Here is a 14,007-nt window from a genome sequence, read left to right as displayed (position 1 = left end):
TTTTGTCGGCCGTGTCACGAACTCTATAAACTGCTTTACCGGGTCGATATTAAATACAAATTCGCGCGTTCCGCACCAGCGACATCGCACCGTCGTCTATAGCCACGCAAGCAGCGCAAATTTGCTGTGCTACGCAGAGAGTCGGAACGTGTAACTTTACGTTCTCGGTTCCTTCGTACGTCTCGTCCTGCCGCGTTTCAAAATCGTAAAACACGAATGCGACAGCTCCCTTGACTTCATTGTCGTTCTCACCCTCGAGGTCATTAGCGTTTCTTTGCGCCTCTTCACGTATCGCCGCAGCACTCGTACCCTCTCCAGGGTCTTCAGCTTCGACTCTGCGTCGAAGAGGTTGCATAAAACACAAATGATTCACGGGTTGTTGAGAACGACATATCCTACAATAGGCACTATTACATTCGTGCCGCGAGCTTGATTTTATAAATCGCCCACAATTGTTACAAATTTTAACCGAATGGCAAACAGTTGATTTTCCTTCATCAGATTTTTCGGTACGATGACGCTCGAAACATGAATTTCCGAAGAACGTACGATTACACGTATCGCACCTGACTTTCTCCGCGTCGTGATGTTCACACGAGGGTATAGCGTAGCAGTGTGGGCATCTTTTAGAGCAACGATGCCCTCTGATGGGGCGATAATCAACGTTACACGCTACGCAATATCCACCTTGCGAACCCGCAGCGGCTTTTAAATTTAAAATGGTATTATAATGGCGTCTACCCTCATAATACATAATATTTAAGCAATGATTCGGTTTGCGTTCTAGTGAGGCGAGTATCGTACGCCCATCGTAGATTAGGTTCCCCCCGCGTCCGAAATCTTTAAAACCGTAAACCATTATTGCCAGATTTTCAGCGGCGAGATACCGTTGGAATTGCTGGATTTCGTAAATCCCACATCCCTCCTCCGGTATCACGATACCGGCGTTCATCGTTAATTTTAACGCTAAATCGCGTTGTAGCGAGGAACGTCGGAATCTTACGGCTTCCCACATTTCGTGACGTGGCCCCGTCCGAAGATTTTCACGTTCGCAGCGGATTCGCGCGGCTACAAGTGAACGAGGAAAGCATAAATTATCGTCATTTACTATTTCCAATATCGATCGTTTGACGACATCCTCACGCGTCAATGGATTCGATACCCTTCCACGCCCCACCGGTACTGCGACATTGAAAACCCTGATGTTAAAAGTTTCCGTGACTTCAATTCCGCCGTTGCTTTGCGCTACCGAACTTACGAGTTCCCATATGTCCTTGTAAGTCAAGTCGCGCGCCGGGCGAAACGACAATCCCGCCGATCCGAGCGTTAAACTTTCGGAATTGAAAGATAGTCCTACGTAATCCGTCGGTTCACTTGAGCTTATCGCGTACGCATGGATTTCGTGGAACGCGTTTTCTAGCCAACGCACGGTATCGGCACCCTGTGGCACTGGACGTATCGCGAAACTCGCCTCTCTCCCGAGTATAGCAAAATTCCTAAATCTACGCGCGTTTTCCGTCTGCAGCTCTATATAATTAAATCTATCACCAACCCGATGTTGTTGTTGCTGCGACTGCTGCTGCTGCGATTGTGGGTCTTGCTCCTGTTGCTGAGAATGTTGCGACTGTGGTTGCTGCGACCGATGTTGCTGCTGTTGAGGCCTTTGGTCGGCTACATTCTCCGCAGCATTGTGGAGAAATTCTTCCCCACTAGCGTTTCCTCCAATTACAGCTTCAGCAAGTCCAGCGCCAGTTTGAACTGAAAGATGAAATATTTTTATTAATCATTGCTGTCTTATATTCTGTTTTATTTTTTCTTTTCTTTTTTACTAATACGCGAAAACGCCGACAAAAGATATAATATACTAACTAACTCACCAAGTTACCCCGCGATATTTTCCCGCCCAGTGATATTAATTATGCCCTCCATGGTAAGGTATTGGCATAATGTATATCATCTAAAATTATTTTGTTTTATATTACTTCGAAAAAAAAAAAATTTAATAATAATATTAATAATAGTTACCATCATACTTTGGAGAAGCAACTCTGACTTCTCTTTCCTCGGCGTCATTTTCTACTTCCGTCCCCTCTTCATTATCCTCCACTTCACCGCCTTCATCCGATTCCTCTTCATCTCCTTCTTCCTCATCTTCCATCGCTTCCTGCTCTTTTTTTTCTTCTTCTATTTCATTTTCCTCTTCTTCTTGATCTTCTGCCTCCTCTTCCTCCTCTTCCTCATCTTCGTCTGTATCCCCCTCCTCATCTTCTCTTAATGCTCCTTCTTCGGTTTCCTCCTCTTCCTCCTCCTGCGTCGCTCTTTCCTCTCTTTCTTCTTCGTCCTCCGTCTCGTTTGCTTACACTAAATAATATTTTTTTTGTTATTAATTATGCTAAATAACTATATGTTAGTTTCTCCAAGTCTATTTTTTAAAACTTATCTGGAGTAAATATAGCCTCATCGGCTGAGGATGGAACTCTGTCAAAATTACCTCGAGTATCGTCGTCGTCATCTAAATATACACTACTCAAAAAAAAATAGGGAACACTTTTCAGACACCAAAAATTAGGCTATCTTCAAATGACTGTAACTCGGTGAAAAATCATCGCAGATAAAAAATGAAAAAAGCATTTTGAAGCTTGAAGATCGAGCTTTAACGTTCTATCAGCAGATTTTCAAAATTCTTTTAACTTCCTTATCTTATGCAGTAAAAAAGTACACCTTGTTTTGTTCGTTAAAATTTCGTATCTTTGACACTTTGCAGATCGACCAACAAATTTTTTTCGAACAATTCAAGTAAAATTTCATAAACAACAACTTTTTACCTACAAAAAGGTTTTCTTAAAATTTCACTACGATTTTTTTTGACCGAGTTACGCAACTTTGAAGCTAAACCTGCATTTTATACAAATGATATCCGTACTCCGTGAAAAATCATCGTAGACAAAAAATCAAAAACCATTTTAAAGCTCGAAGTTTCAGCTTTAACATGCTATTAATGGTTTTCAAAAATTTTCTCAATTTCTTAGTACTATGCCCCGAAAAAGATACACTGTTTTTTCCTTAAAATAACGTATTTTTAACAGCTTGTAGCTCAATAAAAAAATTTTTCTCGACAAATCCAATGCAAGTGTCATAAAGTATGACATTTTCTCTACAAAATGCTTTTTTTTAAATTTTTTCTACGATTTTTTTTGACCGAGTTACAAGACTTCAAAGATATACATTTTTTACAGTACATTTTTCCGAAAAATGACGTCTACCGCTGACATTAGCATTACCCAATGTGCACCACGTGGAGGTTGTCGGTCGGATTTTTGCACATCGTGTATGTGTGTGTGTGTGTGTGTGTGTGTGTGCGCGCGTGCGTGTGTGCGGGTGTACGTGTGTGCGTGTGTGCGTGCGTGCGTGCGTGCGTGCGTGCGTGCGTGCGTGCGTGCGTGCGTGCATGCGTGCGTGCGTACGTGCGTGTGTATGTGTGTGTGTGTGTGTGTGTATGTGTTACAGCAGAGATAAGGAGCCCACAGTTCGTCACTTCTGCAGTATTTAACGACTCCAACCCTTCTTTACTGTGTATGTGTGTATGTATGTGTGTGTGTGTGTGTGCGCGCGCGCGCGCGCGCGTGTGTACGTGTGTGCGTGTGTACGTGCGTGCGTGCGTGCGTTTGTATGTGTGTGTGTGTGTGTGTGTGTGTGTGTGTGTGTGTGTGTGTGTGTGTGTGTGTGTGTGTGTGTATGTGTCACAGCAGAGATAAGGAGCCCACAGTTCGTCACTTCTGCACTATTTAACGACTCCAAACCCTCTTTACTGTGTACTCGTATATGTGTATGTGTGTGCATGTGTGTGTGTGTGTGTGTGTGTATTACTGCAGAGATAAGGACCCCGCAGTTCGTCACTTTTGCAGTATTTAATGACTCCAAACCCTCTCTGCTGTGTGTGTATGCGCGCGCGCGTATGAGTGTTCAATGGTGTGTATTTCGTGTGTGTTCGTTATATCAACGATATTCTACGACCACACGTTTTGCTATTAAATCGAACCTGTCGGAACTTTATTTTCATGCAGGACAACGCTCGACCTCATACGGCATTTTGTAGAGAAAATGTCATACTTTGAGGCACTTGCATTGGATTTGTCGAAAAAAATTTTTTTATTGAGCTACAGGCTGTTAAATATACGTTATTTTAAGGAAAAAACTGTGTATCTTTTTGGGGCATAGTACTAAGAAATTGAGAAAATTTTTGAAAACCATTAATAACATGTTAAAGCTGAAACTTCGAGCTTTAAAATGGTTTTTCGATTTTTTATCTACGATGATTTTTCACGGAGTACGGATATCATTTGTATAAAATGCAGCTTTAGCTTCAAAGTTGCGTAACTCGGTCAAAAAAAATCGTTGAGAAATTTTTAAAAAAGCATTTTGTAGGTAAAAAGTTGTAGTTTATGAAATTTTACTTGAATTATTTGAAAAAAATTTGTTGGTCGATCTGCAAAGTGTCAAAAATACGAAATTTTAACGAACAAAACAAGGTGTGCTTTTTTACTGCATAAGACAAGGAAGTTAAAAGAATTTTGAAAATCTGCTGGTAGAAGGTTAAAGCTCGATCTTCAAGCTTCAAAATGCTTTTTTTATTTTTTATCTACGATGATTTTTCACCGAGTTACAGTCATTTGAAAATAGCCTAATTTTTGGTGTCTGGAAAGTGTTCCCTATTTTTTTTTGAGTAGTGTATAATAACAATTGTTATTATTATTACTATTATTACAATAACTTTATAACACGATATTTTTAAATTTACCTGATGATTCACCGACGGGGGTGTATCGAGGAGATGATGGCTCCGCAACTAAGTCCGCGATTTCAATTCGTGGTCTTCCTAGAAAATTTTCTATATTTAATATTTGATAAAACTGTGAATATTTAATTTTCTCCACGAGACGACGCGTGTCTCATGCTTACTGTACGTAGAGTTACTTACGGGCTGCTACGGCACCTTGAAGCTCCTCTTCTGCGCGTCGTCGTCTCGCCCCGTAGTTTCGCTCAAGAGGCGCCGCACGACGAGGCGGTAGCGGCTCAACCCTGGCTACGTGTCTTACAACTGTAAAAATAAATATAATTAAATAATATCTAAAAACACTTACATTAATACGCTCAATTTTAAATTTACATCAAATTTACTTACCTTCTCTTTGACGCAAGAAGTCAGCTATATGACCCCCCGCATCATTTTCAAAAAACGCTTTATTCTGTTGTCGCGTTTCAACGTGACGTCGAATTATATTTTCCAACGTCACGTTGCCATTACAGTGCCCCAGCCTGTGCATAACACATAGCAATGTGCTGGAGCACTCCTTAGCGAACTTGTCGAACAATGCGTAGTTCGACGCGTCATTGTCACGCGCTATCTTCTTAAAATAGTGACCCTTCACTATTTTATTATTAAAATTACACGCCACGATAAAAAATTTAACAATATCGTCGCGCAACATTTTCACTATTTTCACTTTTTCACTCGCAATAAAAATTGCACTTACAACGTTTGTCGTAGTACAACGAAAAACTCTCGACTTATAACTGGAGAGTACGAAAGCCGAACTAACGCTTAGCTTTCGTGAAACTTAATATTTATACGTTGCATCTTCTAAATATTTCAAAAGCGAGGAAAAAGAAAATGAATTTATCTCGACAACTCAGCCTTCTTTCGAACTCTGATTTTTCTAGTTAGTCCTATCTACTGTTCTGTTTTGTTGCTAGACAAAACCTTCGTTTCGTAGATTAATCTTATAGTAGATAATGTTTCCTATTCTTTGATTAGAAAAAAATCATACTCTTGTCAAAAATTGACATTTGAAAAAAATCAGGCTAAAAGCCAAACCTTAAAAATTCTTCTAACAAAAGCATATTTTTGACATTCTTTCCTGTCGATAAAACGAAAGGCTCGATAAAAGTTTAATCTTTGACTCCCTATCTAGAAAAAATCACGCTCACCGCAAAGGATGATATTTTTGATAACGGAAGTGAAGGAAGTCATTTATATGGAAAAAGTCAGTAAGTGCAAGTTATCACATGTCCGAACAACTTATCGTAAGTGCGCACGCTCACGTCTTTGTCGTATTAGACATATCCTCGTGATATTTTAAATCATATCGCTGTAAGATTATTTCTGTTAGAAAATTTAGAAAAATTTAAAAATGTTTTTAATTTCTTAGCTGCGCGCGCAGACTCGTGTCTATATTGTTGCAACGTCGCAAACAGAATCGACGTGGTCAACGATACCCCGTACTGAAAATCATTCAAGTCTCCTTGTTCGAAGTGTTAACTTCGTTAGAGAGTAACCTTGTGTTTTTATTACTGTTAGTCCTGTTACTTTTCATCAGTTTCGCCGTTCGATAGAACAAAGTAAAAAGAAGAAGATGGCTAACCAGCAAGCTAGTAATAACTCTGCAAAGCGAACAGGGATTCCCGATATCAGCGAGATGCATAACGACGAGAGGAGAAGCGAACGCTTTCCCATGTTACTGACAACAACGTATGGACTCAACAATTCACATACGAAAAGGATACTCGTGGGACTGCAAACTACTAAAAAGGGAATCTTTGAGCCTGTAGTGAAATTAAGCGGGAGCAACGCTGACGGAGTATATTTTGATGCGGAATCGTGGCTGCAATTTCAAGAAAACATGGGAGTTATGAGCGACTACTTGAACGCGAATAACAAATTCAAACCGAAACCTGTAGTAATAAAAAATATCTCAGTCATCTTTACCTCATCCTACGGGTCAAAGTCGCTATTGTTGACGTACAAGGAGAAAGAAAAATCAGATTCTGCGGAAAATACCAACGAGGAGGGCGAAGATTCAGCACTACCGATGAAGAAACGGAAACTCTATGCCGTAGCAATCGTGATGCAGAAAACTACCTTCCTGGGCCTGGAGAACGTAATGAAGTGCGTGGATGCTTATTTAGAACATTTAACAACTTTAAGCAATATCGTCAACGAGTGCGCTCACTATTTAATCAAAGAAATAGAATTGAAACTTCCGAAAAGTTACGTAGATCGCGATATTATAAAACTAACGTTAAAAGGAAACTATAGTGAAATCGAACGCGATGTACGTACTCAAATTAAGGATTTAACTTTTCTTGATATGTACTTTAATATAATATTTTTAGAAATAACTTTACTGCGCTTCGACGAAATCGTCCATATAATTCTGTCAAATCACAGATCATAATTTGTACAATTTCATGATATAAACGCACTCTTTTGCAGCGTCATATTTAATCATGCATTTTTTAAAAAGTATAAATCTTCGTATGATTAATGTAAGAATAATAATAAATAGTTTGTAAGATTAATGTAACCATAATAATAGTTTTCACAAATTTTTTCTTTATAATAAAAGAAAATGCGTAATGAAACCATCTGTATGCTATCCCATTCAATCATGTAACTTAAAAATGTAAGAATATACTCGTAGATGTATGAAAAAAAAGTTGAATGTTTCAATAAATAATCTTTTGTAACTTTTAAAACCGAATTATTTTTTCACTCGACCTACCTAATGCCAAGACTCTATCTCCTGTACGTAGTAACGCTAAAATCGTAAAGTGCTTCCTTTTGATAATTATCTTTTTCTAAACGTACCATACCTTTGAAAGCATATGTATATCGTAAAAGACATTTCCGTCCTTTCTATCGTAATTTCCAGATAAGACCTTTCGACTTCTCAGGCTTCTTTTTCCCCACTTTGCTGCTAAATTTTTCCCAAAATATCTGTTTTTCAACCAATCCGCTCCTGGGGCAGCCGTGGGGGAAACCAATAAGCACACTCTAATTCCTCCCGGAGCCATCCCCTTTACTTCCCAATAAAAACGCTCCTGATATCGTCAGGTCTTCCCCGCCCCTCCCCCCGGTCCTGATATCGTCAGGTTCTCCACGCCCCGCTCCAAATTTCGTCAGACCCTCCCCTTCACTTGGCCCTTTTACTGCTAGCGCGTCACCCTACCCCCACCACTTCACTGATAAGACTGGCGCCAGTGACGTCATTTGTTTTGACGCCCTATGGCTAACCATATACTACTGTCGTGATCATGGATCATGGCTAATTACTTTTTTTTTTAAGTAATTGACACGATTTTCCGCATGTCGTAACCATTCCCGTATGACTTTTTGAATGTCATGCAAGGTATACTTATCAGTATTTATCACGTAATCTAAAACAAAAAATTAATTATCTTTATTATTACACTTGAACCTTAATATTAAAAATTCATTATATGTTTTATTTATAGTGAATTTGATCATTTGTATTATTAAGCCGGGTCTACAATGAGTCGGTAGTCTGAAGTAGTCGTAAGTCTGAAGTCTTAAGTCTTAAATCTTAACCGAAGTCGGTTACTTTTTAATTTTTCGCATCTACAATGAGTCCTTAGTCGTAAAGCGAGTCGCTCGGCTCAACCAATAGGAAGAAAGCAAGCTGTGGAAAGTGTACGTTTTGACTGTTTATACCGGTGACTATTGGTTCAATTTTTATTATTTCCAAATCGTCAAGATTCATTTTATTAATTGCGTTAATCTCACAATTGTAAGGATCGTCAGGATGGAAGTTAACTCACATGCTGTGACTTGTATAAGTTTGCGCGTTGCCATTACTTTCAAACATAAACGTTTGATTGGTCAGTCTTAAGTCGTAAGTCTTAGAACTTGGCCACAGTATACAGTAGCGCAACTCTCTTTGATATGTGAAGCCAAAATCACAGTGCGCAGACGCAAGCTCGGTCACTTTACACGGTATCGCCATCTGAACTTCTCTCTCACTTACTCTTCTGTTTTCCGTCTTTCTCGTTTAGAAATTGGCGGGTATTAGCTGCTTGCCTATCGTTGATGTTTTGCGAAATAATATTTTAGATATTTAAAGAGAAATAGAATAAGCAAAAGTGAAGTAAAGTGAAGTAAAGTGAAGTGAAGTAAAATAAAGTGCAGTGAAATAAAAGGAAGAAAGGAAATAACATTTAACCTTAAAGAGAATTGTGAATCTGTACAACATATAATATTGTACAGATTTTCAATTCTCTTTCAGAAAACTCTTGCACTTTGATCTTAGCTCTGTTTCAGATACAAGAAGAAAACACAGAAATTAGAGAGAAAATGAGTGAAAAAAGTGTAAAAAAGTGTTCTATAAGAGGTTGTCCTGGAAATCTGAAGAAAGGAAGACATGTATTTAAATTTCCAAAAGAATATGACAGGTTTTCATAATTTTATTATTTTATTATTTTATAGAAATATTTTCTAATTACGTTATATTTTTTACATAAATTGTTATATTTAATAAATTGCATGTTGTAACAGATGGTTGCAATGGGTGCATTTAAGTGGAAGACTGGATTTAGAAGAAAAAGGTCCAGAATATTCTTTTAGAAATTGTCGACTATGTCGTCTACATTTTGAGAAGAAATGTTTTAAAGTTAATAAAAAGAGAATTCTTCTTCAGCCAGATGCCATACCCACAAGATTTGGAAAAGATTTGCAGGAGTCATCAACTAAAATAATGTAATTATATAATTATACTTTAGATTACTCAATTACTAATACAGCTTTTCATTGCTTTAATGTTATAATATATTATGCAAACATGTACATACTCAGTTAGCATATATGTCCGAAATCAGAATGTAAGGCATCTTTAAAAATGTTATTTAAAAATATTTTTTTAATACGATGTATTGTTGTACTAATATACTAAATCACGCAATTTGAAATCTTCTTGCAGTGATGTAGAAACAGATGCAGAAGCAGAAAAGGACGCAGTATGCATGAATGAAGGAGAAAGCATACAAGAGCAAACAAGCTTTACAACAGAAGAAGAAGAAGAAGGAAATAAAACTGACAACAATATAGAAAAGGAAATGGACTTTGAAATTGTGAAACCGTAAGTTTGTATACCTATTACTATATATATTTTTTCTGTTTATAAATATTGTACGTAAATATGAAAGGAATAATAAAAATCAGATTGTACAATTAGTATAGTAAATGTCAAATTATCATGAAATTATTATGAAATTGTTAACAGAAAAATAGATAACAAGTGCATATTACTTAGAATTACTTTTGTATTGTAATATAATATAACATATGTTTGTTGTTAAAAGAGTAATATAGTATATACAGTATATGTATACAGATGTACCAGTATGGTAGGCCACCAAAAAACTTATATATACTTTTTATTTTCTTATATGATTATTTCTTAATTTCTTTTTTATTATTATTATTTATTATGCTTTCATATACCTATTATTCGTGACTTTATGACTGAAATAAATACTTTTGTTTTTTATTGTAATTTTTTCTCTTCTTATTTTTTAATACGCTGAATTGTGTATTTATTTAGAAGCACGTCTAATACATTTTGCAAAATAATGATGTCGAAAGCAACGATGACATCGAAAAGAAAGAATAGCCCTACAAAGGAACAATTACGTACAAGGATAGAGAAATTAAAATTAAAGAATAAGGTTCTCCAACAAAAACTGCGACGTCTTGAGAAGAAACAAAAAATCATCACTAAAGGATCACGAAGAAACGAAAAAGATGAGGTACAGAGGAAAGAATTTAAAACTTTAAGAACATTAGGAAATAAGTTATTATCGGAAAAATTTAATATGTTATTGTCAGTACAAATAGACGCGCAAACAAAAGGCAAACGTGGCATCCGATATAATTATGAATTTAAAAAATTTGCTTTATCAATGTACTTTTTAAGTCCGCGAAATTATAGAGAATTAAAAAAATCATTTTCATTACCTTCTGTACGCACTTTACAATCTTTCACTTATAATTGGAATGTTGAGCCTGGTATTAATATAAAAATCTTTGAAGCTTTAAAAATTAAATTAAATTCATTACCGCTTATAGAGAGACATTGCATTTTGACCGCGGATGAAATGAGTTTAAAATCTCATTTGTTTTACAATGTTTCACGAGATGAAGTAATAGGATTTCAGGATGTTGGTGATAAGAAATCACCAATAGCTGCAAAAAGTGCGTTTGTTCTTATGGCACGCAGTATTGCAGGCAATTGGAAAGTTCCACTTTGTTATTGTTTTGCAGCGACTAATTGTACAAGCGATACATTAAAAACTATTATTTTTGATGCAATACGAAAATTAAAAGAATGTGGTACTACTGTGCATGCGTTAATTACGGACATGGGTTCCAATTTTTTGCAATTGTCTCGTCAATTGGAAATATCAAATCAAAATTCAGTATTTGTTGTTGATGACCAAAATATATTATATATTTTTGACACTCCCCATTTAATCAAAGCTACGCGTAACAATTTGTTAAAATATATTTTGAAATCAAGTAACGGTAAATTTGCGTCATGGTCTTATATTGTACAATTTTATTTAAAAGATACAAAACAATGGCTTAAAGCAGCTCCTAAATTATCTCCGATTCATATTGAACCTAATAATTTTTCGAAAATGAAAGTTAAATATGCCGTACAAGTATTAAGTAATCATGTAGCTGCAGGTATGTGCACGTTAATATCTGTAGGTTACCTACCATCTGAAGCAATTGGGACAGTAGAATTTATTGATCGTTTCGATAAATTATTTGATATTTTAAATTCATCTTTTATGGACAGTCCAAAAGAATATGGAAAAATTTTTACCGGAAGTACAAAACAATTGGAATTTTTGCAAGAAACGTTAAATTTTTTAAAAGATATTACAGCTACTAATAATAAGGGCAAAATTGTAAAAATTAAATGTTTTGAATGCTGGCAGGTCACTATTAATAGTATTATCCAATTATGGGAAAAATTAAAGACTTTTAATTTTCCACATCTACAAACTCGTAGAATCAATCAAGATTGCCTCGAAAATTTTTTTGGATCTATTCGACAACAAGGCGGTAATTCTGTTAATCCGACTCCTATACAGTTTTCACGCGCTTTTAAAAAATTATATAGTATTAAATTATTACAGCATTGTGATACAAAAAATTGTGCTCCAGATTCCGATGAATTATTAAATCTTATGGAAACATCAAACTTTCAATCTACAGATTCCGACTTTAATACATCATCACCTACCTATAAAATTTTAGATGTTCCTACACACGAGTATCGTTCTATGGACCTGCCAGAACAAAATGCATTAAAATACGTTTGCGGCTATTTAATCAAAAGATGTTTAGCAATACATTCGTGTGAAACGTGTACAGATTATATAAATGAAACTACTCATATTTTGGATAACACTACTTTATATTGTTCATTTCGCGATTACGAATCTGAAAATGGAAAACTTTTTGGAGCTTTGAATATTCCAAGTAATGAATTTTGTTTATACATACATAAATTAGATGAAATATTTGTTAAAAATTTCGAAAGTAATTGTTATAAAAAAAATATTGGTTCTTATTTACTTTCTTTAGTAAAAGATATCACGTTTCAAACACCATGTCCTGTCTTTCCCACAGACTTTCTCAATAAATTATTTTTTCGCATGCGCATTTATCACGCACTAATACAACATAATAAAGCATGTAAAGGGGTTGGTCAAAACAATAGAAAAATGTGGAATATCTTACATCTTTAATTTCTGTGTTTCTTGCATGCATATTGCTTTTATAAGATATTTTGTAATTTGTACACGTGTAGAGATAAGAAATATAATAATATTTTTAATATCACATGTAAAGGTAAGTTAGAAATAAGAAATGCTTAATGTAAAATATAACGGTAAGATAAGAATAAGAATATTTTGATAAGATGTATTAAACAATTTTTTTTTCGTAGCATTGATGGGACTATGGGGAAACCAAATAAAATGTAAAAAGCTGAACGGTCGTATTCCAGTTCTATATTGTCTTCTTTCTTCTTTTCTTTCTTTCTGGATTGTACTCAGCGTAAATAACTGAAGTACGCTCTGGAAAGACAGAGAAAAGGTAAGAAGAAAGTAAGTATGACTGTAAGTTAGATATTAGCGAATTAGTTATATTATGCGTCGATATTATTAATTTGGGTTTTATACGTTCAATTTATACTTATAATTGTAATAATAGAATTTTTTGAAACAAAATGCGTATCTTCAAATACACATTTCATTTAAAAAACTCAAGTATTTTTTTAAACGATATGTAAATTTCCAATGTATAAGTATGTTTCATTGCATTTTATCGATTTTGTATGTATTATTATATAATAATTTTACATTTTGTGCTCAACAACTTTTTTAACTTTATTTTCTTTTTTTCTGGATCGTACAGAGGTGGACCGAGTAGCTGAAGTACGATCTAATGAAAGAAACTTTTAGTCATACACATAGGGTGTCAGGTAACGATCGCCCGTGGTTTCGTGGATTGATAGATCAAGTAAAAATGAGCACAAAAGTCCTTTACCATTTTTTAATATTTGCCATAGTTAACGAAATAAAAATTAATAATTAATAAAAAATTATTATTAAAATAATAATTATTATTTAAATTATTAATTTTAAATAATAATTATTCAGTCACACACACACACACACACAGATATATATATATATGCAACAAATGTATCTTTAAATACAAAATACTAAAGATATGAATGTATTTTATAAAATATAACTATGTACTTATAAAAAAAAAATATATTTTTTTATTTACAAAAGGGTATACTTTTTATTTTCAATACAAAGTTTAGCTGCTCTTAAAGTTTATCTTAATTTGTCATAACTAAAATTATTAAATATCTTTCATCTGCATATTTATTTTCTAAAGCTCAATCTATATCACTTATTTAAGAATTTGCTCTTTACATACATCAAATATATATTATAATATAATTTTATACTTATTTATAATCTGATAAACCAATTTCTCTAATGTTGCTATGAATTAGAAAGAGAGCATAAATACAAAGTAAAAGAGTAAGTGAGAGAGAAGTGCAGATGGCGATACTGTATAAAGTGACCGAGCTTGCGTCTGCGCGCTGTGATTTTGGCTTC

General features: G+C 35.0%; 2 protein-coding genes across 2 annotated transcripts; one reads left to right on the top strand and one right to left on the bottom strand.

Annotated features, from left to right (window-relative positions):
- Nucleotides 1–2,414: 2,414 nt before the first annotated feature.
- LOC120357798 lies at nt 2,415–5,641 on the bottom strand. The gene is made up of 4 exons (XM_039449334.1): nt 5,183–5,641; nt 4,979–5,098; nt 4,799–4,876; nt 2,415–2,512 (listed from the first exon to the last, which is right to left on the bottom strand). Exons 1-4 carry the CDS (start codon nt 5,487–5,489, stop codon nt 2,430–2,432), a joined length of 588 nt encoding a protein of 195 aa, XP_039305268.1. The 5' UTR covers nt 5,490–5,641; the 3' UTR covers nt 2,415–2,429.
- A 2,925-nt stretch (nt 5,642–8,566) lies between these two features.
- LOC120357797 (52 kDa repressor of the inhibitor of the protein kinase-like) lies at nt 8,567–13,464 on the top strand. Its single transcript, XM_039449332.1, has 5 exons — nt 8,567–9,249; nt 9,353–9,553; nt 9,774–9,932; nt 10,398–10,602; nt 12,816–13,464. The coding sequence occupies exons 1-5, from the start codon at nt 9,152–9,154 to the stop codon at nt 12,819–12,821; spliced, it is 669 nt and encodes a 222-aa protein (XP_039305266.1). The 5' UTR covers nt 8,567–9,151; the 3' UTR covers nt 12,822–13,464.
- Nucleotides 13,465–14,007: the final 543 nt, after the last annotated feature.

The sequence above is a fragment of the Solenopsis invicta genome, chromosome 5 (genome assembly GCF_016802725.1).
Source record: "Solenopsis invicta isolate M01_SB chromosome 5, UNIL_Sinv_3.0, whole genome shotgun sequence".
Lineage (NCBI taxonomy): Eukaryota > Metazoa > Arthropoda > Insecta > Hymenoptera > Formicidae > Solenopsis > Solenopsis invicta.
Note: the sequence above shows the minus strand (reverse complement) of the source record. Positions and strands in the feature narration are given on the sequence as shown.